This window comes from Rattus rattus, chromosome 12 (assembly GCF_011064425.1).
Source record: "Rattus rattus isolate New Zealand chromosome 12, Rrattus_CSIRO_v1, whole genome shotgun sequence".
Lineage (NCBI taxonomy): Eukaryota > Metazoa > Chordata > Mammalia > Rodentia > Muridae > Rattus > Rattus rattus.
The window spans coordinates 82,352,901-82,378,789 of record NC_046165.1 but is presented as its reverse complement, the minus strand read 5'-3'; the positions used below and the strand labels follow the sequence as shown (position 1 = coordinate 82,378,789).

The window sequence follows — 25,889 nt, the reverse complement described above, 5'->3', positions numbered from 1 at the left end:
CTGTGTCTCTCAGGAGAGATCTACATCTGGTTGCTGTCAGCCTGCACTTCTTTGCTTCATCCATCCTATCTAGTTTGGTGGCTGTATATGTCTGGGCCACATGTGGGACAGGCACTGAAAAATATGTACATTTTCATTGTCACTTACCAATGTCCTGGAGTAGTGTGCATATTGTCACATGCAGATGTGCTTGGTAACTTCTATATTATTCTATATAGAATAATATATAGCATCATATAGTATTCTATAGCATCTCATTGTATGGCTGAATGAAGGCTTTACCCATTCTTTCTACTGGGAATGTCCAAGTTTATATCGCTTAAATATTATGAGCAGGCTTCTGTATACCTTCTGGTATATGCCCAGCCAATTAGCTGTTACATTTCTTTGGGATAAATGACAATTTTAGGTCGCAGTGAAAATACCTCCTGGGGTTTGTAAACACAGCAATCCCTGCCTTTTGCAGAGGCATATTCCCTCAGGAGATGTCTGAAACTGTACCCAGTTCTAAGCTCGACACACACACACACACACACACACACACACACACACACACACACACTCAATGTCTCTTCACATGCATTCATAATAAAGCTTAATTTGTATATTAGACAAAATAAGGCTGATGACAAAATGTAATAATGAAATAAAACATAACAGGGTACAATAAAGGTTGTAAAATGTGAAATGTGTTTGTACAGTATACCCCTTGTGATAAAGTGAGACGTTACACTTCCCACGTGAGGGGCCATGAGGTAAATGGCGTAGGCATGCAGACCATGTTTAGCTGTGAGGAATACCTGCATATCACACCACAATGGATGTCAGTCAATCGGATAACCAAATGGGTTGCTGGCTGGCCTCCAGTGGCACCCATGCTTTCCCTCTCCTCTCCCCTCCCTTCCTCTCCCCTCCCTTCCTCCCTTCCATCCACACAAATAGGAGTGCCAGTCTATCTTAATATGTAGCCCAGGCTAAGCTTACATTTCAGATCCCCCTACCTCAGTTTCTCCTGTTAGGATTAAGGTGCTCACTACCATGCCTGACTTTTTTATTCTAATTTTGTTGTTTTGATACTATGTTTTATTTGTGTACGAAGATGATTCTGCCCAGGTGAGGCAAGCATATTGTTTATCGCCACTCACAATTCCTAGTACATTTCTGACTCTAACTATTCATTATTTTCAGTTATTTTAAAGGATGTGGGAGAGTTTCTGAGTTTGATAAGCAAGCGAGGTAGCACGTAAGGTCTGTTAGAGGAATAGCCATTCACCCCATTAATGAAAAAAGGACCAGTTCTCATGACATCCAATGGACAGTAGCTGTAGGGCACTCTCAAGGCGCAGTGTGGTTGTTAAACAGGGTGGAGTTTGAAGGGAGCGTGGACAGACAGCTGGGGTTGGGAGACAGCTCAGTGGGTAAGAGCACTTGTTCTGAGCATGGGGGCTTGGGTTTGAGCCCCCAGCACTCATGAGAAAAGCCCTGTGCATGACCATGACCTCAGCACTGGAGCTGGGACAAAGGAGCTTACCGAAACAGCACATCTCTGGTTTAGTGAGAGATCCTGTCTCAAGGTAGTAAGGCAGAGTGACAGAGGAAAATGCTGACTTCCTGAGACCTGTGTACCCATGTGCATGCACCATCTACACATAAACACACACGGGGAGCAGGGAGGAGGAGGGTATTGATCCTTTCCCCTGGTTGATATAAAGGTCTCTGTGAAAGCCTTTCAGCCTGTTTGCAGTGGTAATTGCTTCTCCCTGGTTGCTCTGGAGCACAGATTGGTGTGGTGGGAGCAGGAAAGAAGGAAAACTAGGAACTGGGAAACTGAGTTCCCAGGTAAAAGGAAATGAATCACTGGTGTGATTTCTACGGTCACTTAAAGTCATTCTGCTTCCATGTTGCCATCGACACTTTCGTGATTAGTCTTACCTAGGGCTTAGCAGTAGATCACTCGCCTAGCAAGTGTGAGGCCCTATGTTTAATCTCCAGCACCGTGCAAAACAAACAGCCAACCCAAGCTAAAACCCACAGTATGCATTTCCTGTGGAAGATGCTTTGCTCCCAGCAAGCATTAACATTACACTCTGAGGGTTCCAAGGTTCTTTGAGAAAAGATGAACCTTTCTTTGACTTTACTAGCCAGTTATTTTTATCTTGTGGGGATTAGACAAACACCTAAATATTTCCTATGGCTACACTCTCCTGCTGTGTCATCTTTAATGGATGTTCTTATTAAATGCCAAGGGGGCATGGCAGTACATGCCTGTTTTCCTAGCACTTGAGAGGCAGAGGCAGGAGGATGATCACATGTTCAAGGCTAGCAAGGTACAGAGTTCTAGGACATCTAAAATCATATAAGATTCTTTCTTAACACATGAGTCTGCTTGAATTGCAAACTCTCCCTACTATTCACCCATAAATATTTACTGAGCATATGATATCTGGTATTAATCTTGGACTTGGGATTCTAAAAATAAACCCAGGTCTGAATGTAACTCTAAAGACACAATTTTTAGAAATACCCACTTCTCAACAGGCTGGGGAAGTCATTCAGAGTGCTTGCCGCGCACGTACAACACCCCAGGCTTGATCACAGGCCCGCATAAACTGAGCATTGTGATACATGTCTGAAATCCAAGAATTTAGGAGATGTAGAATCGGATGTTCCAGGTCATCCTTGGACTTGCTACCTAGAAAGTTCGAAGCCAGCCTGGGATACACGAGATCCCTCTTCTCAGAAAACCAAAACGAACAAAAATAAAATACCAAAGAGAAAACTACCACCTGTCAGGCACTCACTTTTCTTCTTGTCCATTCTTTTGAAATTGAATATTGAAAACCTCAAATATTTGTTCTGTTCACCCCCCCAAATGTATCAACTATTGGCTTTATAATTACACAATAAAGTGGTCTAATTATTATGAAGTTATAAACTCAAAATTGCAGGAGCACTTAGGAAATGTCTAGTTTAATGATGTTGAGTGAGGTATGTGAACACTTGAATTTTCTAGTAGATACTGACAAAAATGTTTTTGAAGTTAAAAGTAATTATGTTACTTGCTCCATTAGAAATATTTCAATATGCAATCAATATGAAAATTAATTAGCTATATTATCATGTTTATACTGCTTTTGAAATTCAATGTGTATTTTATACTTGTAGCAGATATGCATCAAAGGCCAGCTTTTCTCCATTAGTAGTGGTTTCATAAAATTTAGCAGAAAAAGTAGATTTATGTACCTAATTTGTACTAACAATACTTAAAATAATAATTGAAAGACAGATGCACTAGATTTATTTCCAGTGCTCAGAATCCACATATGAGTGGGTTTCGGGGATGCTGGACAGAGCCAAGTTTAGCATCCTCAGCGTTGTAGGCACAGTGTTGCTCTAACTCAGCTTGCCAAGAAGCTGCAGACTTGGGACAAGCGATTATTAAGGAGTTTTAAGGCATATCCATAACACCACTCCTTAAAAAGCAGGATCGCTTAAACATTGCTTGGTGATGGTGCTGGGTTAGACTGTTTGGTTGTGTGAAGATTGGGCAGTATCCCTGCACACATCTAGCCTCTTTCCCTCTATGCAATGTGGTACATATGTAGTATAGCATATAGCCACGGTCAACAACAGACAGGAGTAACCTGGTCCATGAGCAAATGACGCAATAAGGAGTAGTAAACATAGAGGGCTGGAGAGATGACTCAGAGGTTAAGAGCACTGACTGCTCTTCCAGAGGTCCCTAGTTCAATTCCCAGCAACCACATGGTGGCTCACAGAAGGAGTAGTAAACATGAGATATATAAGGGATTATCATCATGGATGGGGGTCCATGGTCCACTGAAACCACGTTGAGCAATACCTGCCTATTCTCAATTCTAGAAGGCATGAACCTTGCTTAGGATTTGGTTGTTACAAATAAAGTTAGCATTTCAAAGGCCTCTAGATCTGGCTTTTTTTTTTTTTTTCATCTTTGTAGTTCCTTTGCCTGCAATAGAGCATTCCAGTACAAAAATATGTTATAGACTTTCTAAATATATGGAATCAGGTAGGAAAAATAATTACCTGGCATTGGGAGATGAGATAAAATAGTGATAAGCTAAATGAAAGACATAAATGTAATCTTCTTTTTAACTTCCCATTGGCTGCATTTTTCTAAAATCGTGTTGTGTAAAATATCAGAAAATTTTCTACGTTGAAAACCAAGAGCACACAAGGAACAATGAAAAACATATTGAACCTGAAAAGTAGAGGTTTAATAATTGCTTTCCTAAGACCGAAGCGTTAAGTTGCTGCTTCCTAGGTATATTTTAGGGTTTTCTCTCAGTACCACAGTTGATTTTCACTGCAGTTAAGCTATATGCTATTAATACCTTCACAGAAGCTCCATGTCTGCCTTTGTCTGATAGGCGAGTTTGAGTTTCCAGAATTACAAGAGCCTCTCATCATTGTAACTTAAGAGGAAGCAGGAAACTGAAGTCTATGGTTAGATGACGTCCGGAAGTATTCTTAGCCTCTGGCTTTGAGGGAGCTGTTTTCCTTTTCTTGGATTTTGGTAAGGATATATAATTCAGTTCCATTAGAGAGGGTGTTCACAAAGCCAGCTGTCAAATTCCCACATCAATCCTCCCCAGAATTGCCAGAGGTTGACATGTCTGTAGGTTTGTCTCAAAAACTCTTTATTAGCAATGAGGAATTAAATTTCCTAGGTAGACAAGTTAACTTCTAAACTACAAGGAAAACAGACAATGCACAGAGGAGTAGGGTGGAGCCCGCTCATTGCAAGCCCAAAGCTTTCTCAAAAAGCCTTTTCCCTCTTCTGCTTCCTCCATTTCTTCCACTCTTGTTGACGCTCGCTGCCAGGTTATTGCCCACTCTGGAGGCCTGCAACTCTTAGCGATCTCCATGCTCCAATTAAAGACACACAGGTGACTACTAGAAAGGGTTTAAAAACTGCTTGATTGGGGCCATTCTTCAAAAGTCGAGGAAATCAGTAGGGTAGGCTGCAAACATGGCTTTAAGTAAAAGACTTCTTTGAAAGACAAAATTGGCTTGGAGTAAATTAATACAGCAGTGAAGGAAATGGAAGAAAGAATCTGTTGGGCAAAGCCAGCTTCATGAGCTTCTATGTTAAGTTTAATGTATCAGAATGTGTGTCACACAGATTTTCAAGTCTGGTCCTTTCTTCTGAAATTGGTAACTTTATGTACACACAGCTCCAGTCAGGCAAGAAGTGGTAAGAGAGAAGTTTAAACTTTATCCAAACATAAATATTCTGCCATCCTCACTTTATTTATTCTAACGGGTCAGAAAGAACAGATGTCAGCATTGTAAGTCAAGTTAGGCTGCTGCTCAATGCGCTGCTAAACTGAAGCTCTCCTGCCTGAGGCAGAGGCAGTACTGTGTCTGAGACTCCGCCTCCATCCACTGCTCTCTTTTCAGAGGACTCTGGAGTAGAAGCCTCTTCCTTGGTATTTATAATCCATGAGTTTTCTTCTAGATTTATTTAGTAACTTTTTGTGTATGGGTGTTTTGCCTACATACAGATATGTGCACCACATGCATGGCTGGTGCCTATGGAGATCAGAAAGAGGTCACTGGAGTCCTGGGAACTGGAATCATGGATAGTAGTGAACTGCTGTGTGGATGCTGGGAGTCCAAACCAGGTCGATGCAATCGGAAACCGCTGAGCCCTCTCTCTAGCTCCAGTTTGTCTTCGTAAGCGTGAGGGAAGCTACAGTCCCTTCTGATTTTACTATTTTATACTTTAATAACTTCATAACCAGAAATGTTCCAGCAGAAAGTAAGCTCGGAATACTTATGCTTTAAGCAAGCCCAGAAAGGCGTTGGGGGAAAATCTTTGCTCTTAAAAACAAAACAATCAATCAAACAAACAAACAAACAAAACCCCCAAAACAAACACTAACAGTTTCCCTTCAAACTCTATTGTTCTTTAAAAACAAACACCCAAATCCATTATGTCATGTTCATGGAGAACTATATTCTGGTTAAGACACTGATTTGGTTGATTTGGGACACAGATCAGCAGTTCAGAGGTCTACTGCTCTTGTAGAGGACCCGAGTTCTGTTCCCAGCACCCACATTGGGCAGCTCACAACTTGTAACTCTAGCATGAAGGGATGGGGGGCAATGCCTCTAACCTATTTGGCACCTGCATGCGTGTACCCCCACAGTATACATATAACTAAAAATAATAAAAATTAAAAAATATTTATTTGGGGTAAGGAGGTATGAGTAGGTATTTCCTGTTTCCTTGTAGTAATTCCTAGTCGTAGAAAAAGACAGACTTTGTATGTAGCTTACCTTCCTTCCTCCCATAGAACAATGTTTGGAAATTTCTGTGTTAAGCTAATTTGCCCACAGAAATATAAAACCCTTTAATGGGATATCCAGAACCCATGGGATCTTTTTTTTTTAACAGACACCATGTGGTGCAATCTGTTACAGTCTACAAGGCAGGATGGGGTGGGGTAGTCTCTGCAGGGGCCAAGAAGAAAGTCATCTGCGGGAATTTGTGAAGTATTAACCAAAACGAAGAAATGGCTCGGCTACAGTCTTTAAACACCTTCTCTTTGCCCTACATTGTGCAAGCTTTTGTAGATTATACTTAATAAAATGCCCAAACCAAGCTAGCAAGTCAATCAATGTCGGGGAGGAAAAAAAAAACAACACAAAGCCTTTCCTGAGAGGTTACACTGCCATTCATTTTGTATTTTAATTCAACCTACTGGTGATTTAATTTACAGATCTCAAAGGAAGTGTGCACTCAAATATTTGAGGACGTTAACATATCAACCACTGTTTAATTTTGGAATGTTCCGGCTTACTTGACACAATATTTTACCAGCTAACAAATGGTTAGCCTTTTTTCACTTGACTAAGGAGAAATAAGTTTCGCATTGCCTCATTCACCTTCTTATGTGCATATGCTGGGAGACTGGATGTTTAAAAAAAAAAAGAAACCTTCCTCATGTTCCTTTCTACATCTAAATCTGTTTACTGATTTGGAGCTGCTAAGAAACCTGCATTTTCCTGCTAAATCAACTGGATGGCTGGAGCCCAAACTATAATGTAACAGAAAAAATTACCAATTTGTTTTCATGACAGTCTTGAGAATGTATAAAATTGTTCTGGCCGCTAAGTCAGTGTTCCGTTTCCTATCTCTGTCTCCTCTCTTAAAGATGCCTTCGGCTCTTAAGCAGATACTTTTTATAGCTATATAACAGCTCTAATATTTTGTGACATTTTGTATTGTGACACTATAGATGAAATTGTCATCGGACTGACACCCTGTGCTGTTTATTCCTTAATTACAACTGTTAACACTGCAGAGAAGTGTGCTAATCTGCCAGCACATATTATGAAAACAATGTTATTGTTACCCACACCAACACCCACTCAACAGGACATTTCCAAGATGGCAGTGAACAGGAACGTGTGGCACAATGGACGTTTTACTAGTTCTTTGTTGTAGTGAGGGCTTATGTGTGTTTTAACTTACTCTTGTCTTCTTCTTTTAAAAATACAAATATCTAGATACCTAAATATCAGGGCTCATATCTGTGATCCCCATGTTCAGAGGCTGAAGCAGGAGGATGGCTGTGACTTCAAAGCCAGCTTGATCTATAGAGTGAGATTTTTATCTTAAAGGTGGAACAAAAACAAAACAAAACAAAAAAACAAAAGGAAGAACCTTCACCTACCACGATAAAACCACATTAGGATTCAGAATGCGGAGCAGTGCAGACTCCTCACCAGAAGCTGTCTCCACAGCTAGGAACCCACGCTGTTTTCTTCCCAGTGCTCAGGCAGCCAGTGAGGAACCAGAGACTCGAAGCTCTGCTGAGGGTTGTGACCCACAGCTTTCCGAGTTTATGTGTTTTATTTTTCTCAAGTTTTAGAGATAATGGTAATAGAAAGGAGGGGGAGGGGGAGTTGAAAGATAGCACTGAGGGAGGGGTATTTGTCTTCACAAGGTTGATAATCTTCAAATAAGCCTGTCGGAATTCAGTAGCCATTCCCAGCTCTCATTTTTCAAAACCATCCTGAGCCTTCCTGAAACTGGTACATACTGAACGCAGTAGTTAAGGGCTTGGAGAAGTGTGTCTGGAGCACACGACCCCAGTAATCCAGCTTCTGATAGCTAGTATTGAACAGGAGCACATAAACCAGCCGGCACCGTGTTCCTGCTCCTGTTCCCATAGTGAATGATGTTAGACCACGACCCCAGGATACCTACGGCCAATCTGCTTTAGTCGAGCACGATGGCGCGGGCTTAAAGCACACACGACGTTGGTTTAATACCATCTTTAACAAGCATTCTTTCTTTTCTTGGCAAATCTATGTTGGTGCAAGGGTCTAGCCTGAGACTTTCCCCCAGACTCTCATACTAATGCTGCCGAGGAAGCAGTGAAACAATAGAAAATAGTAACAAAATAAAACTCTAAGTCTCTGCCACAACTTACATAGTTTTATCAAATAGGTTTTCGGTGCCCCCACCCCCACCCCCAGAGCATGTGAATAAGTTAGGACTTCGCTTCGCTTTGAACAAATGGTGCCTCACTTTGACTTTCAGCCCCAATCGGATACAGTGCTTTTCCTAAAAGAAACTGTTCCCATTTGGGGACATGTTCTTCTACTGATGCCCAGTAATGAGTCTGGAAAAAAAAAAAAACAAAGTAAGAAACCATATCAAACAGTTGACTTTGGCTCTTCATAATAGTCTTTATTATCTTCAGCGTGTATGTGCACAAGCGTACACTCTCACACACATCTATGGAGAGTGCATTTCCTCTTCAGTATATTTTAATGCTAATTTTAGGGGGGAAAAAAACCTGGTACTTACTAGAGTTAATTTTCAAATTTCTCAGCAAACCAGAGCCTGGCAGAATTGGGCTTTAATTTTGTGATTTTACACGCCCTCTTGTGGCCAGCCCTGTGATTATTATCAGTACTGTCATTTGCGGTACCTGTTATTAAATATTTTAGTTTACCATTCTACATTCCATACCTGGGGTTATCCATACTGAAATGATCACAAAAGATCACAATTTCCCTAGAATTAACAGGCGAGGGTATGACCAAGAATGTAATGACATGTAAAGGGCTTAAGTCGGCTCCTCAAGGTGTGTGGTGTGTTACATATCCACAAGTCTTTTGAAAGAATACCTGACATGACAAATTGTCATTTTTCTTCAATTTTGTGATTGTGTACAAATGTGCCCGTGTGTGGTGTATGTGCACATGTGTGTGCACACATGCCCATGGAAACAAGGACACTGCGAAGCCCCATCTATCAGGCTCTGCCTTAGGTCCGGAGCTAGCCTGGCAGGGGCAGTCCTCCTGTGTCCTGGTCCACAAGGCTGGGGGTAAGGCATTTGGGCCTTACTGGGATCCAGACTCAGGTCTTCATGCTTAGCCAGCAACTGCTCTTACCTGATGAGTCAGCTCTCCAGCTCTTTAGCCTTTTATAATGAGAAAATAACTGGGGGAGTGTACCCATTTTGATGGAAATGGATTGCAAATTGAGATGCTGTGTATGTCTGCCCGTTGTGGTTTTCAGGCTGTTGAAATCCATGCAGGACTGCTGCACTATGTGAAGAAGCTTTGATGGGCTTGGGGTGACCTCTAAAGAGGCCAACGTTTGCATCATGGGATGGCATTTTTTATTGAATGAACATAATCAGTATTTGGGGGAGGGAAACAGCACTGCGTCAGACAGCACTTGGAACATAATTTTTCACTCTCAGCAAGACAAAGGTACAGTGGTTCTGCTGTTTGAGGACGGCGTGAGAGATTCTAAATATCTATACATCTGTGCATGTGGTCTGAGAAACAGCTTGACATACTTAAGATAAAGGTTACCCTGCTGTGCCAGAGTGGCTCAGAATACTATCCAAGGCCAGAGATGGGGGAAGGGGCTCAGTGCCATTCACGGCTGAATTAACCACTATTGTGTGGGCCCTGTATTTGTGTGGGTCATGTATTTGCTAAAATAAGGCATTGGTGAATTCAACAAAGGAGGACGTACCAATGCATAACTTTTTTGAGCCAGAGTTTTTTTCTGCATTTGATCACTGCTTTTTCTTGTTACCATAAATGACACAGAAAATTGAGGGGCAGATTCTCAGCCTCAGACTTCTAAGTCTATTCTTATCCCCGATTGGGCAAAAAGAAAAATTACATCTGAGAAAGCCCTTTAGAAGTGGAAAATGAAACTCTTTTCCATGTAGTAAATTCCCATCCACGCAAACACACCCATATTCTAAGGATGGCTCATTTTTGCCAATCTTTTTCTAATTTGCTTTTGAAATCTGAGCTAATAAAATTGTTTGTATTGTGTGATAAGTATGGGGGTAGACACATTATCTTCCATTTTTTTGTTCTTTTGCTGTGTATACTCACAGGAGTCTCCTGTCTCAGCCTTCTACCACATCACTGGTGGTTTGCCATCAAAATGGCTTTTGCCACAGCCTGGTCCAGGAATGCCACCAGTCCTCCTTATGTTTCTAAAAAGCACTCCTTGGTTGGGCACCCTGTCACGTGCAGAGTCACAGCTTCCTGTCTGTTCTGGTTCATTAGGACAGCTGCTTCAGTGTGACAAGACAAGATGTTTTATAACATTTCTGCTCCATGTTCCCTGAGCCTGGGTGAATATTGATGCCCCATTCAGGAAGGGCGCCGGGTCTCTCAGTCTCAGTCTCTGACCAGTTCTGCAGCTGCACTGGGTGCTGTTCACTGTGGAAAGACGTTTCCCTGACTGAGGCTGACAACAGCCAACATCTACAGCTATAAGCATAAATGTCTGGAAGGCAACCTTACAGCATGTCCATTTAGGAAAATAACAATATTGTAGGGCCTATGACCTTCATAGTCATGGACTTTTGACCAGGATTCCAGTATCAAATAAGAAATTCTATCACATGGAGCAGGTCTGAAATCCAATGAGAAAGCAGTCAGTTACCCCATTAACAGTTGTGACTACAGTAGCAGGGGCAGTCTTGCCTGGCAGGTTGGTAGTGGAGCATGTATCGCTCAGTACCAGGTCAGACCATTTATGTCCTTTCTCTCCCAGCAGCCTACACTGCACCTCCTGACCCTATGAAACCTACTCATCAGGGAGGAAGATTCCTGTCGGTTTGAAATTCACTTCTCCATATCCAGAAGCCACGTACATGGTGTCTTCAGCAATAGCATCTTACCATGCACTTATGGCAGGTAACCAAGCATGATGCCAGGAACAATAGGCTTTGTTGTCTTGGAGACTTTGCAGTCTTGACTGATAACTCATAGGAAGCATCCAGTTTTTATTTAAAAGCTCATGTCTTCTGGGACTGACACTGGCTACCTCTGCAGGGCAATTCTATTTAGAAGAGGAGGCCAAAGGATGCAGACGTCATGGGGTGGCGATGAGTGCCTGAAATGTGCCTTCTGAAAGGACATGGCTGCCCCAGTCATAAGCACATGGCTGCTGAGGTTACCCACCCAGGGTCCAGGCAGCCAAAACCCCAGCAGAAAGGGTGGAGACGAAGCGCTGTTGGCAGTGGACTGGCTGGGGGTGGAGACTCACTCTTTGTTGAGGAGGTGGTAACTGGTGGGTTTGCCACGCTTCAGGGAACCCCTCCCATCCGTGCACACAAGGCAGCTCTGACTGGACTTACTGGGTTATTTTAAAGGGGGTAGGGGATAGAGAGAGCTATGATTTGCATTCCATTAGAGAACTAGAACGGCTGGCAGGTAAGACCCCTACCACTGAGCCTAATGACCCGAATTTGTTCCCAGAATCCACATGATGGGAAAACAACTCTTGCAGTTTATCTTCTGACCTCACATATGTAGCACACACAACATGTGTGCAGGCATAGCCCCTTGCATAATAAATATGTGGGCACTTGCACAAGTATATAAACACAAACTGGATGCAAATGTTTAAAAATTACCAATTCCAATTAGATATTTTTTCATCAAGATATCCCTTAATTGCTAAGAACATATAAAACACTGTATTGTGGGGTTGGGGTTTAGCTCAGATTTAGCCTAGCAAGCACAAGGCTCTGGGTTTGGTCCTCAGCTAAAAAAAAAAACCAAAAACAAAAACAACAAAAAAAACAACAAAAAAAATCCTGAAAAAAAAAAAAACCCACTGTATTGTGGACATACAAATATTAACCAATCCTTTATTGACTAAAACCTGGGCAGTACAGCAGGGAAGCCTTTGTTTAAGTTGCAGGAAACTTGCAGTTGTTATTCTTGTTAGAGTTACCTTAGGGTCTTACCTCAAGAGAAAGCATCTCCGGCTGTGGATGTGGGGTAAGCTTGGTCTGAAAAGCTTTCTCTGCAACATCTATGTCCTGTAACAGACACCAGCATTTTAGAACTCAGGTGTATTTGCATGCAACATAAATGACACCTACACCCCCAGTGTCTGTACTCCAAGTCTCTCCCCTCAGCCCTTTTCTGAACACGGTGAGTTCGAGCAGTAACAGAGGGACACAGAGGTTGGGACCCTTATTATAAATCAAGTTACCCACTTCTACTATGTGTGCAGGGTTTCTCATTTAACATGGGAACGTGGCCGTACCTCTGTGTGCTACCTTTTTACTTTGGATGGCTGGTAAATGCCAGTGGTTAGTTTGAAAAAAAAAAAAAAAGTTTCCTTCAAAGCCGCTCAGAGTTGGGTATGGTGGAGCACACCCATAATCCCAGAACTTGGGAGGAGGTGGCAGGAAGACTGAGTTCAAAGCCAGTCTACACTACATAAGGAGACTTTTGATACAAAAATAAGCACAGCAAAAAAAAAAAAAAAAAATGATCAGAGCACGAACTCTATCCACCTTGAGGTCACCTGAAAGCAGACAAGGTGGAACAATAACGAATCACTGAGAGGCAAGCTAGACAGACTCACACTGTGGTAAAGGGTCTGGGCTCTACAGAGGATGCGCCAGCATCGAGATGGTTCATGTTTTATCAATATTCCATTTAAAGTGTTACACCGTGCGAAGATTTCACAGTTCGGGCTCCTTAATGAGTCATCTTGCTACTTTGTAATAGGAGCTTTTCAAAATATTCTACCACACATCTAACCTTTTGACATTTTTAAACGTCTACCAAGTTCGAGTTTGAGAACTACGGGATCAAGTCACACTCCTTCCCATTTCATAATGGCTTAAGTAAAAGTTTGCAGTTCAGGCTTTGGCTGTAGGGTTTGGCTGTAACATAGCTATCCTTGGCCACGTGCTGCCCTCGGGCTGTGAGACGAAAGCACCTACAGGTCTTTAGGACTGGATTTTCATGTTCATTTAAATGGGCAGTGTCATTGCCGGGCAGTACCCTCCTTAGTGGATGGTATTCACCAATGGGAAGTGACATTGCCAGGCAGTACACTTAGTGGATGGTATTCAAGAACCGCACTTAAATTTGTAGTTTAACTTCAAAATGAGCATATTTTCTTCTACGGTTATAAAAACAGCAGCGCAATTAAGCTTAACCTGGTATAGTTTTCCCTTCCCTACACACCTTAAACACACGCACGGAAATGTGGAGTCCTGCATGTTGTTACAGAAAAATTTGAGTCTGGCTAAGCGATGTTCTCCACACCAGCGGCACTGCTGTCTAGAGCCCACTTACTATCTTAAGTTCACAGAGGTCTGTGTGCAAGGCTTGGCACATTCTGTGTCTCCTCTGAGCTCAGTGAATTGCTAGCACAAAGTTCTCTTGATCCATGTACACGCATTGGAGCAGTCTAAGTAGAGGGCTGTTGGACAGACGGCGAGAAATGGAAGAGGGCGTGGGAGTGGGGTGTGAAGAAGCCAGTGCTGAACAGGAGAAAAAGGAGAGCAGATGGTAGCGGCGGGAGCAAGGGATGGGTGTGAAATGTAAAAAGGAAAAACAGGAAATTCCCTAAAGGGACTCCCCAAAGTTGCACAACCATTAATGCACCTGCTGTCTAGGGGAAGGTGATTTGAAGGAAAAATACACAATTCAGGGATATAAAAACTGATGCTAGCATGTCTATCCCCTACCAGAAGTTTACAGCTAAGACGCATGTTACAGATAAATGCCAATGCCGTAGCAGATACAGAGGTATGACTATTCTGGGATTGTTTTATTGAGATTTTACAAGGTTTGTGAAAGTTATAATTTACTGTTAGTAATCCAGCAAAGAAAACACAGAATTGTGGCCTCAGTTCTGCCAGGAGGGACAGATCTGGGTGACGCTTAGCTCTGATATTATCAAGATTTTTTTTTTTTTTGAGACAGAAAATAAGGACACTTCATATTTTACAGAGAAGTAGATGTCCAAACAAAAGAGCAGACACCAGTGGGGACAGATACTGCACCTACCCACACTGCCACATCACTGAACACTTCCTTAGCACTCAGGTGGCCTCTCCTTCTCTTCAGCTGGCTTGGTTCTTCCTTTACGTCTAAGCACGGCTTTCTTAGATGTGTGACAACTGTCGTCCATGCTTCTACTCTTTTCTTTCCTGACTGCCTCTTACCCACCTTCAAGCATTACTGTAGAGAAGGGCTAGACTTCCACCTTGCCTCCCACGGATCTACTGGGTAAAGCCCCTCGTTGAGTGGGCTGCGTGGGGCTGGGGTCTGAGCAGCCAGGTGCCTCTGCTGCACTCTCATTCTCATGCTACCTCAGTCCTTGCTAGCATGACCACACAGCTCTCTAGACTGTTCTTTCTGGATGCCTCCCATTGCCTCCACTTCGTGTCTCTTTTATGTGCACTTAAATAGTTAGTCACTGAATGGATAACAACCACAACTACAGAGTTTATTAAGCAAACTCAGAAACTTCAAAAACAAAAAAACAAAAACCAAACAAATAAAAAACAGAACAACCAACCAGGGAGGAAAAGAGGGAGGAAAAGTCCAGAGCAGAGAGCAGGAGCAAGATGGACTTATTTGCCTATGACTTGTCACTCTGCCTTACAGATCTGCCACTAGACCCTTAAAAGTCTGAGCAGAGCCTGATACCACAGGCTGTTTGATATCTAGAGGAGGCCTCCCCTTTTCTGAGGAGAGGCTGAGAAGGAATGGATGGAGGTGGGGTAATGGGGGCTGGGAGGATAGTAGGTAGGAGAAACTGTGGTCAGGATATAAAATTAATTAATAAAAAAAGACTGAGCAGTTAGAGAACATGAACAAGCAAACATCAGAAGTTGGCGACCAAGCAAAACAGATGTACTGCATTAGTGGTGGCACAACCACTGGCTGATCTTTGAACACAGTATTGATTGAACTTTCCTGGTAGGACAAGCCTAGAAACCAAGTGTGTTAGTACAAAGCACTTCCGGTGGTCATATTAGTGCTGTCTGTATCACAGGACAGTCACTGCAGCACTTGTCCTTACCCTTGGTTTTGATGTCCAGTTTCAGACTCCACGTTTGACAGTGGACTGCAGATAGCAAATTGAAAGTTGGGGACTAGGGGTGCATCTCGTAGTACAGTGTGTGCTAGCACGGCATGCAGAGGCCTTGGTATCAATCTCTAGCTTGGACATGTGATCAGAAAAAGCAACTGATACGTTTAAATTGTGCATCATTCTGAGAGGCATGGTGAAATTCCGTCACTGCCCTCTGCTCATCTTGGGCTGCATGCCATCTCTGTCAGTATGTACGCAGTATGTCAGTTTGCTACACTGGTCAGTTGGCACTTGTCTGGGTTGCTCCATCTGCCTTTACCGTACCACAGGGCTTGTGTCTAAGTGATCCTGGTGTGGTAGGCCAAGTACATGGTCACTTGTCTCACGTTCATAGAGGCACACGTTTACGCCAAAGGAACAGCAAGTACAGTACAGGCCCCTGAAACCACATCCACCCAGTTTTTATTAAAATATAGCCATCATACTTTATTGTTGCTGATTCCTTTCTGTGTCTTATTCCTAAGTTAAGTCTCATTACAAGTATGCAAATACGAGTGACCATTGTACAGAGGATGTGGTGTGATCCATGGTTCCAGGTGTCTGCTGGGAAGTCTTGGAGCATAAACCCTACAGGTATGTGGTGCTGAGGACCAAGCACTTGGGTTTGTTTTCCAAACAAGGTTTCAATCTGTGGCTCAGGCTTGCCTCAAATTCACAGCAGTCCTGCTTCACCTCCCAAGATTACAGGTGTGAGCTTCACATTCAGTTCCAAACTGAGGTTTCTGGGGGGCGGGGAATTAGGGGCACAAAAATCAATGGTTTTAAGTTAAAAAACCTTGCAATACTTTGACTGAATTGGAATTACTGATAGGAGTTCTTGTTGTATCTTATCTCAAAAAGGAAAATCAAAGAAGTTGCAATAAATAGTCCCAGTGCCCAGATTGAGAGCTCTAAATATATTTCCTGCCAAAAGGAGCCAGAGCTCCTTGAAGCAATGACCAATTCCAAGTCTGGATGGCAGACACAGGGAGGCTGCAAGAGCCCATCAGGTCAGAAAGAGAGGAAACTGCCTGAGACTGTTACTATGTGGTAACGATGTCTGGGGCTGACTTGGAGAACCTTCCATTTGGTAAGAGTGACCTAATCCGAGTATAAGGAGTAAAAAGTCACAAAGAGCTGAAACATTTCAAATCTCAGACAAAGCAACATCTCAGAAGTCCCCCTGGAGGGATGGTGGGAAACTGGCTTGTTTTAAAAACTCAGTGCAGGGGCTGAAGACACGACTCGGTGGCTTGGTTCCCAGCACCCAAATCGGGTACCTCACAAGGGCCTGAAATTCCAGTCCAGGGGACCAGACGCCCCCTCCTGGCCTCCTCGGGCACCTGCATGCCTGTGCATAACAACTAAAAATAAATCTTTATGAAATATCTAAATACAGGCAGGAACTGTGGCTTCGTAGTCGCCTAACATGTACAAGGGCTTAGATTTGATACATAGCTCTGAAAAAAAAACCAACTAAATTCACAAAAGGAACCATGCACTCAGTATACTGTCTTTGACATTCACTAGGTAACTGACACAGAGCAGATTCTTTTTAAACAAATAAACATCAGAAGTCAAATGAGAAGGAATAACTGGAACGCAAGTCTGGCTTTTTTCTTTCTAAACTTGAGCATTGCTGTGTTATGTTGGGCTAGCCTAAACTTGCTTCACTGATGAGACTGGTTTGGAACTTACACCAAGCCCCCGTTGGTGCCTCTGTGTGCTTGGCCTATAGCCTTTATAATATTTCTAGTCAGTGATCACCAAGACTGGCATGCTCTTGCCCCACATATCAAACTCAAACTTGATAGTGGCGTTTCTAGATTTCCACTGTTAATACTCTTACCCAGTTAACCTGACCTACCAGGGCTTGAAGTGCAGCAGCTGTTAGTTACAATGTACTTAAGTATAGAATATAATCCAAAATCTGAAGGCTAGAGAGAAAAAATATTTTTAAAGCAAACATTTGCAACATTTTATAAATACTTCAAAAATTAACTTACTCTCATGTTGGATTTTATGGTTCTGGGGGTCCAGCCCAGGCCTTGTGCATGTAAGTTCAGCTGTTTCCTTTGTCTTTATTAAATAGAAGTAGTTTGTACCTGCCATTGGCCATCCATCCAGGCCACAGTTTGCTGAGTTCCTGCTCAACTACTGACTCTTCATGACGGCTCCCAGGCTGGTCTCAGCGGAGACGCCCATTCTGTTTCTGACTGTAATGCTCTCCTACCTTATCTCTGCCTGCAGAGCTGCACAACTTCCCTGGGAGACACTGAGACCACAGAAAGCCCTTGCTTGTGAGGCTGGGGTTTTGGGAGGGGAGCAGGGAGAGATCACATTTTATAACACATTAGTATTTTTATGAACAAAATCCTCTCTCTCTCTTCTAACAATGATGATTGTTTTTGAGGCTAGGAATAGGGAAAAGTCACTCAGCCTGCATTTTTTTAAGTACATAATCTTTTATGACAATCACTGACTGAAATTTGACTAAGAATTGTCTTGCTTCTGATTCAATTAATTCACTAAGATGTCAAATATTTTATGGGATTAGTCTTTTCCTTATGTCTCCTTTTTAAAAAAATTCCCTGCATTTGGTACAGCTTTTTGAAAAGTAATTCACACAAACTAATGGACATTGCTAGGGCATTTCCACGGGTGCGCGTCACTGCATTCTCTTTGCGCCCATCCTTTCCTCCCCACTCCCACTCTGGTCCTCTTCTCCCTGCCTCACTTCCTGTTTCCATCTCACCTATTCATACTAGTTTGTCTCTCACAAATGCCTTCACAGAAATGTTTTCACATTCACTGCAAATTTTGTTGGGATCAAAATATATGTACAAATAACTTTGTGGTGAGTGACTGTGGGTGAAAAAGAGGCTCCCCTGTGAGGACAAGGGGAAGACTGAGACCCTGTGTCAATCTCTAGAACCCACATGGCAGACAGGGAAATCTCCTCCATAAATTATCCTCTGATCCTGTGGCACCCTTTTCCCCAATATATAAATCAAAAGTAAGATAAGGTCTGTGGATATGGTTCAGCAGTGGAATCCCTGCTTAGGGTTTAACCACACTCTCCCTAACCCCTCCACTACATACGATGCCTCTCTTGGGAAATGGAAAGGGGTTCTCTGGTAGAGTGTCTGTTTAGCATACATGAGGGTCTGGGTCTACTTTCTAGCACCCTATCTCCCCAGAAAATCTCTCTCAATCCAAAATTCTACAAGATTTGGATTCTACTTATCTTACTTTTACACAGTGATTTCTATATCAGTACCATTAATGCTGCTTCAAAACTTTTTAAAAAATGAAAGCAATACAGAATTTCAAAATGCGTCTGTAGTTAAAGTATATAAAACAAAGGCAGGGAAGAGATCACGCCTAGCAACAATCGCCATGCCTGCAGTAAGTGTTCAATAACTGAGAGGGATTCTATGAAGACAGGTGCTTTGTCCTTTCTGTTTCCTTTCACTGTAAGTCTGGGAATTCCCAGGACACTAAACTTTTCTTTCCGTTATGGAGGCAGTGCATTCCCTTCTTTATATGCCGATGTTCCTGAAGTTATGATGGATCATATCCATGCATCCTCAGTTGCACTTACTATACCCAATCTATACAACTTTGAACTTTACATATGCACGTATGTGTGTATGTGCATGCACAACTTTATATAAAACTGAATTTTATATAAAATATAGAAGAAAATATAAGGAGACTGGGTTGACGGCTAATTTTTAGCTTCTATCCTTACTTCTATTACAGAATAGGCTCTTTGTTCCTTTAAAACAGTCAACTCTTAGGTGTGTTTCCGAGTGCATGGCTATGCACTATGTCTGTACAAGAACCCTCTGGGGTCAGAGGAGGTGCCAGATCCCCTCAGCTGGAGTTATGGATGGTGGTGGGCAAGCATGTGGAAACTCGGCTCAAACCTGGTCCTGTGGAAGAGCAGCCCGTGCTCCGAACCACTGAGCCTTTCCTCCAGCCCATGTCCCTATTCTTGAATCATCTAAGGAGAAAATCCATCTTTCTTGTGTGTGTGTGTGTGTGTGTGTGTGTGTGTGTGTGTGTGTGTGTGTGTGTGCATCCGCAGCAGGAAGCTTAGAGATCACATATCAATCACGTGCAGGAAACAGGGAGTGCACACTGGAAGGGAGGTAAGGCTATAAACTTTTGGAGTCTACCCCCAGTGACACACTTCCACCATCAAAGCCAGACCTCCTAGAGGGCTTATACTCTTCCGGAACAGCACCACTAACTGGAGACCAAGGGTTCAAACATGCAAGCCTACTGGGAACATTTTTTTTATTCAAACCATTGTAGTTTCTGAACAAATGCAACTTTGTGTCCTGGGAATTTCCTAGCTCGTTCTCAAGCTTGCCTAGTTACATCTCAGTAACATCTTTAGGGCCATTCATCGTTTTGTTCTTGACTTTGTTTTTTTCTTTTTACTTAAGAATCCAGTAGAATGTCTCGATTATTTAAATATAGGTGAGGTTTAGCTTCACCTCAGAGGCCTCTACTGATATTTTCTACATTAGTTCTAACTCATTAATTATGTGATATTCAGAACAAAGAAATTACACCAAGATCATAAGTTCATGCAAAATGTTTTTGGAAAGGTGTGGAAAATCTGTATCCTAAAAAAGCCCTTAAGTACATTTTCACTCTTAATCCTCATAGTCTCCATTCCGCTCCGTGTAACTCAGTATTTGCTCACCCAGCGGGTCAGTCTTTGGTAATCAGGAGCTCACACAGGACTGTCGCCCTCTGATCTGTAGCCTGCCTGAAGAAAGAATTCCAATGCATCCCTACTCTGTTCTCTCTACTTCAGCTCCAGGCACTCATCGATCCTTGCTCATTAAAAGGAAAACCCTTGAGAACCAAACAGCCACACCACTCGCTCCAGGTAGTAGCAATCAAGTCTTCCGATTTAGTTTCTCTAACTTTTCACAGCAATTTCCAGAGTATCCTATATATTTCCATTTAAAAATAAATATTGTTAACACCATTGGGCAAGTAAGACATATGGCAATATAGAATGCTTTGGTAGCACTATGGCTGTGACTTAAATTACTGTGGATCAAACTGCCAGAAGCTGAGAAGATAAGTGAATTTCCCTCTCCCTTTATCCTGTAGTGAGGATAGAGGATAGCTGTATCATGCCTATCGATGAAAATATTTAACAATAAAAACCGAAAACACTGCTTTATAACTTAAATAATATAGTCTTACTACCAAATGTTTTAGTCATAGGATCTCTTGGAAGCTTGAATGGAAGCAAACTCTAGGGTTTTAATTATGGATGAAGCCACACAATTCTGGAAGCACAGTATAGCAAGCAGCCAAAAACGTTACACATATGATTTTATTCCAAATGGGCACACTGGCCAAATGGTGAGGCCCCGTGCACTCACACACTTTGACCACCTACTCCATAACCGCCCAAAGGCATCTGAGAAATGAGCTCTCGCACAGTGAATTCCACGTATTTACTGGGGAATTAGTTGGACAAAATCAAACGGTTCCCATTTCTGTGACGTTTAGTGTTTGAGTCGGGTCTAAATGCATGACAGCTTATGGTCTTTGTGGTCCTTCCTCGAAGGGGAGAGTATGAGAAACGTGAAGATGCGCTTTCTGCTGCCTCCTGCACAAAAGTGACCTTAATATTCTTCCTGTCGTCATTGATCTTTTTGGTTGACAGAAAAAAAATTTAGCTTATGTAAACTTCACTTTTTTTTCACTTTCAGAAAGCAAGAATCCATATGCTATTTGCCTAACTAACATGGGCTTGAAAAAGACATTGGCTCATTAATTCCGCTAGTTACTAAAAACAAAGAGGCGATGTGAGTAAAAATTGTGAGACGCACGTAAACACCTTAGCATGGGCGGGGGGTTAGCATCCACACCCAAGTCATGGGAATTACCTGCAAGAGCTGGAGGTTCCTTCTACAAGCAGTCTCGGTGGCTTGGAGAGATGCCCTCTCTGTGCTTTGATCTCCAAATTTATTTTTCATTTTCTGAAGTAACATTAATCTTTGGGACACTCTGGGGGAAAAAAAGCAAAGATTATATACAGAGGAAAAACTGAAAAGCGAACATTTTATTGCTTGACCGATATATAGCATTTCTTTCTTAATTGCACCTCCCCTCGGCAATGACCTGTTATTGAGAGCCAATTAGTATATCAGCGAATGAGAAAATGGAAAGAGTAGATAGTTTGCTATGTCTTAAGTCAATCTGGGTAAATTTGTTTTTGTTTTCATTGACATATACTTCCCAAATGCCGTAAGTCCATGCCTCTGTTTTTTTTTTGTTTTTTGTTTTTTTTTTTTTTTTTAGCCTCTGCGTCCTCTGAAATTATTGTAATGTTGGAGATATGTAACTTTGAGGAAGATGCAAACTGTAATACATATCTCCTTGTACACACAGTTATATATACCTCCCCACACATATATACTGCTATAACTCGCTATAGGAAACCTTCTGCTTAACACTTCAGTACCCCTGAATCTCATGTTACACATTTAGAATTGTGCTAAACTTCCATATGTTTGAAGAAGCAATAAAAATATTTTTTTTATCTCCTTCTCCAAGAGAAAGATGATGGTTTGATACATGAGTGAGAGGCGGTATGCTCGCTTACAAGGTAAACCAGTGTTTGTGGACAGAAGTTGTGAGTAAATTCTTTAACTATTTCATTATACAGAGCACAAATTTTCCATTCATTTTTAGGAGTTTTTTTTTTTTTTTTGGTTCCCTAAGTGACGAGAATTACACACGATAATGAAAAATATGTAAGTGGTCTACAGAGAACAATGTAATTAAATAAACAATATGGTAAATAACTGTTTCATAGGGATGTCTTGGACGTGGAACTGAAAGGGTCAAAGAACATTTGTGTTGTTTTTGTTTTTATGAAAATAGTATGTTAGAAGGCCAAAGAGCAAGATCTGGACATTAAACAATAGGAAAATCTGAGAGCCCACAGACAGATGAAGATTATTAATAACTAGAAGATCATGGCTACCTATGCAATATGTTGGATTAAGTGCAAAATGATTAAGGACAATGGCATTTGAACATCCAAGCAAGTGTAAGACCCATGACTATACAGGTCACACTCCACGAGCACAGAGCCAGCTCTGGATAAGAAATTTCAAGAAGTCTACTGAAAGCCAAGCTTGGAGCTGGAGAGGTGGCTCACAAGTTAAGGGTTCTTGCTGCTTTTCTTGTGGATTTGCCTTTAGTTCTCAGCATCCACATAAAGCAGCAATCAACTGGCTTAGCTCCTGGGGTTCAGGTGCCCTCTCACCCTCTTCTGTGCTGCCTGACCATCTGGATTCACACACGCATATTCACACACACAATCGTGTAATTGAAAGTGTTTAATAAAGGTTTTAAATTTTTATTAAAAAAAAAAAAAAAAGAGCCAAGCATGGTGGTAACTACCCTTACTCCAAGCATTCAGGAGACAGAAGTGGAAAGATGAGGGGTTCAAGATCAGTTTTGGTTGTGTAGAAAGTTCAAAACCAGTCTGAGTTACGAGACCCTGTCTCGGAACCCCTACCACCGCGAAGTTTCTATTAAAATCTAATGTGAACCTTAGGGTAGAGGAAGGGAACATTTTGATATTAATGTGTAAAAATAAATAGATATATGGGTGTTTCGAACATAATTGTGCCATTTAATTTCCTTCTTAAGAGACAATGAAATTATCTACAATAAAATGTCCTGTCAGAAAATGACACTTTCACATTTTCAAGTCTTCCTGTGCGTGTTTCGCTAAAAAAGCTAGCATATACTCTTGTGTTCGGAGTATCATTTTCAAAAACTTACATTTCTTCATGCCTTTTAGAAAGGTGAACTTCTTGAGTAAACAAGGAAGTCATCTTTAATCAAAGCTGGGCTGTTACGTTTTCTGCTAAATAATAAAAACATTTAGTTATCCCCCCCCTCCGTGTGTTCAGCTATGCAACTTGATTTTAGTACCGAAATAACACATGAATTCTCTCAAAAGAGAAAACTGGCAATTTCTTTTTTATTAATGATTCACTCAAAACACCATAGGCTGAGTAAACTCAAGGCGTTTCATATTTTCTACCTCCACCCAAACTCTAATCTTCAGCAGAACTTCAACAAATAGACAGCTGGAGCCAAGACTAATGGACAGTTTAACAGGCAGAAAGGGAAAAAAAAAACCCTAAAAATTCAACACAGGAATATCATCGCTTATGCATGTGCACACGCATAGATGGAAAGGCAAACAAGGATGAGAACCAACTGGGAACTCAATGCCTTGCCTCCTGCGGAAGGTTGCCAGTTCTACCATGCATGACCCTTCCAGACAAGGGAAGTACTTTTTTTTTCATGTGTAACTTAGGAAAATCTCGATTTAAGTCCTCTCACCATATCCTAGCAGGTCAGCACTCTCATTTGGAGAGTTTCTATGACTCACTACACCAGGCGCAGGCTCCCCTTGGCTTAAGAACTTGCACCAGTATAGATGGTGGTCTAAGGACGTGCTCTGAAAGCGCTGGGCTGAAAAAGCACAAAAGGGACACAAATACAACGAAGACGGTCCACGAAGGAGGCTTTCCTAAACTTTCTGAAATTAAACGCTCGTCCCTGAACCGCTCAGGGTCGGATGCAGACAGGAAGCCTGAGCTCTGGGTCAGCACACTGCACAGGAGCCTGTCTGGCCCTTCAGCAGGCTCCTTCTCCCGCCAGGGCGGCCTCCAGCCCTGAGGACAGCCGCCCGTCTCCCGCCCAGCTTCCTCGCCTTCCTCCCAGCGAGTTCTGCAGCCGACTAGAGCAGCGTCCACGCTCCCCTGGAAAGTCACTCCTGCTGACTCTTCCTCTCCTTGGGAGCACTTCAAGAAAAACTCCGCCTTTTGAAGCGAGCAAGTGCCCAACGGCTACCCCAATTCCCGCCTTTCGTCCTCGGAAAACTCTTAAAAACCCTCCTCATCACCTGACTGCCCCCTCATTAGCTTTCCCCTCAGCCGCCCGCTGGCCTCAGGGGCCACGGGCTGGGACCACACTGCGCCCACCTTTGAGCTCTTCCGGGAACGCGCCATGGCCTACGCCTGCGCAGGACGTGGGCGTGGCCAGGCAGCCATCTTTGCGTACTTTACGCTCCTGACGTCAGTCAGAGTCCCAACTACAACGTGGCTCAGCTCGGGTTGGGGTACCCACCTCATAGAGGGCGAGACTGTGGAAGATACCCAGAAGGAGCCTTAGGAACCTGGAGGGAAATCTGTTCGCTCACACTTTTAAAAAGTGGGCTCTGCATATGTTAAAAAGTCTTCAGGGAGGTCAGCTGGCTTGCAGGAAGCTTGGGGTCGCGCAGATCAACCAGCAAGTCCACAGCCTTGTGTCGTTTAGCCCTAGGGCACACCTTCCAAGTACAAACGTGTGCTCTTAAGCATCATTTTATTCCTTGAAATAACGTTGTGAGAGTGTAGTTCTATTTATTCTCAGTTTATAGAAAAAGACATGGAAGAGTGATAAAGTCGGACTAACAGTTACTCAACTGGTAAAGGGTAAAGAGGACTTAAGACATTTCAGCCAGTTTTTCTTTCTAGTTACCTACGGTAAATTTTGCACCCAGTTTGGACCCTTTGAACTCACTGTTTCTTTTGAAAGCCTTTTTCCTACACATAGGTAGCTTCACTTCTTCAAATCTTTTTGTTTTACTCTTCTGAGACAGGGTCTCACTATGTAGACCAGGCTAGACCTTGAAATCACAGGTCCCTGCCTCTGCCTCTGGTCCTGGGAGTAAAGGTATGGGTTATGATACTTGGCTCTTCATATGATGGTACTTCCTCAATAGAGGCATTATTTCATTCTCGGTATGGGATTTCTCCTTTCCCCAGCTATGTTTTTCTCCACAACAAAAGAGCACTTTGTGTTTTGTAAAGTTCCCTTTAAGTTTTGGTGTGTGTACGCACGCGCGCGTGCGCGTGTACTTGATTAGTTCCAACACTCCAAGGTACTAACAGGAAATTCTGGTGTATATGTTAATCCTGAGTTTCACCAGAAAAACCAGCTTCACTATTTGGGGCCAAATTTAAAGTAAGCCTTATTAATAAATAGTAAACGCTAAGAGATGGACTTTGGTCAGGACTGTTCCCTGGAGTTTCCCACCCGAGAATGTTGCACATGTCGCTGGGGGTTATGAGGGCAAACTTCAGCAGAGGTTTTACGTCCCCCCCCCCCACGAGGTTTTTTCCCCCCCAAGAACTACAATTCCCAGCATTCCAGGAAATTACCTGGTTCCTGGTCGTGTGGGGCTTACAGGTTTATTTTGGGTGTTTATGAGACCAAGGTGACTACAAAAACCTCACAGGTTGAAATAAGACCAAAACAGAAAACATACCTTGCAGGATGAGAGTTCTGTTTATAGTTAGAACAGTTTGCTTCATGGTAAAATCTAGCTAAGCGTTAAGTC

At 42.5% G+C, this 25,889-nt stretch overlaps 1 protein-coding gene across 6 annotated transcripts; it reads right to left on the bottom strand.

Moving 5' to 3' along the window:
• Positions 1 to 4,658: 4,658 nt before the first annotated feature.
• Positions 4,659 to 24,565, bottom strand: C12H3orf14 (chromosome 12 C3orf14 homolog). Of its 6 annotated transcripts, none has more exons than XM_032917533.1 (6): positions 24,490 to 24,565; positions 23,276 to 23,360; positions 21,364 to 21,484; positions 12,297 to 12,371; positions 8,611 to 8,678; positions 4,659 to 8,099 (listed from the first exon to the last, which is right to left on the bottom strand). In XM_032917533.1, exons 2-6 carry the CDS (start codon positions 23,326 to 23,328, stop codon positions 8,009 to 8,011), a joined length of 408 nt encoding a protein of 135 aa, XP_032773424.1. In that variant the 5' UTR covers positions 23,329 to 23,360; positions 24,490 to 24,565; the 3' UTR covers positions 4,659 to 8,008. The 6 variants fall into 6 exon arrangements, with proteins under 6 accessions (XP_032773424.1, XP_032773430.1, XP_032773425.1 ...); XM_032917539.1 differs by having other exon boundaries at positions 4,659 to 8,092; XM_032917534.1 differs by having other exon boundaries at positions 23,276 to 23,357.
• Positions 24,566 to 25,889: the final 1,324 nt, after the last annotated feature.

What these genes read in the sequence shown, in the direction of transcription:
- C12H3orf14 (XM_032917533.1), bottom strand. Translation starts at nt 23,328, where the DNA reads ATGACTTCCTTGTTTACTCAAGAAGTTCACCTTTCTAAAAGGCATGAA. An exon ending in GGAACCTCCAGCTCTTGCAG is followed by an intron (nt 12,372 to 21,363) that starts GTAATTCCCATG and finishes TGTCTGTTACAG; the next exon opens with GACATAGATGTTGCAGAGAA. An exon ending in CGGAGATGCTTTCTCTTGAG is followed by an intron (nt 8,679 to 12,296) that starts GTAAGACCCTAA and finishes TTTTTTTTCCAG; the next exon opens with ACTCATTACTGGGCATCAGT.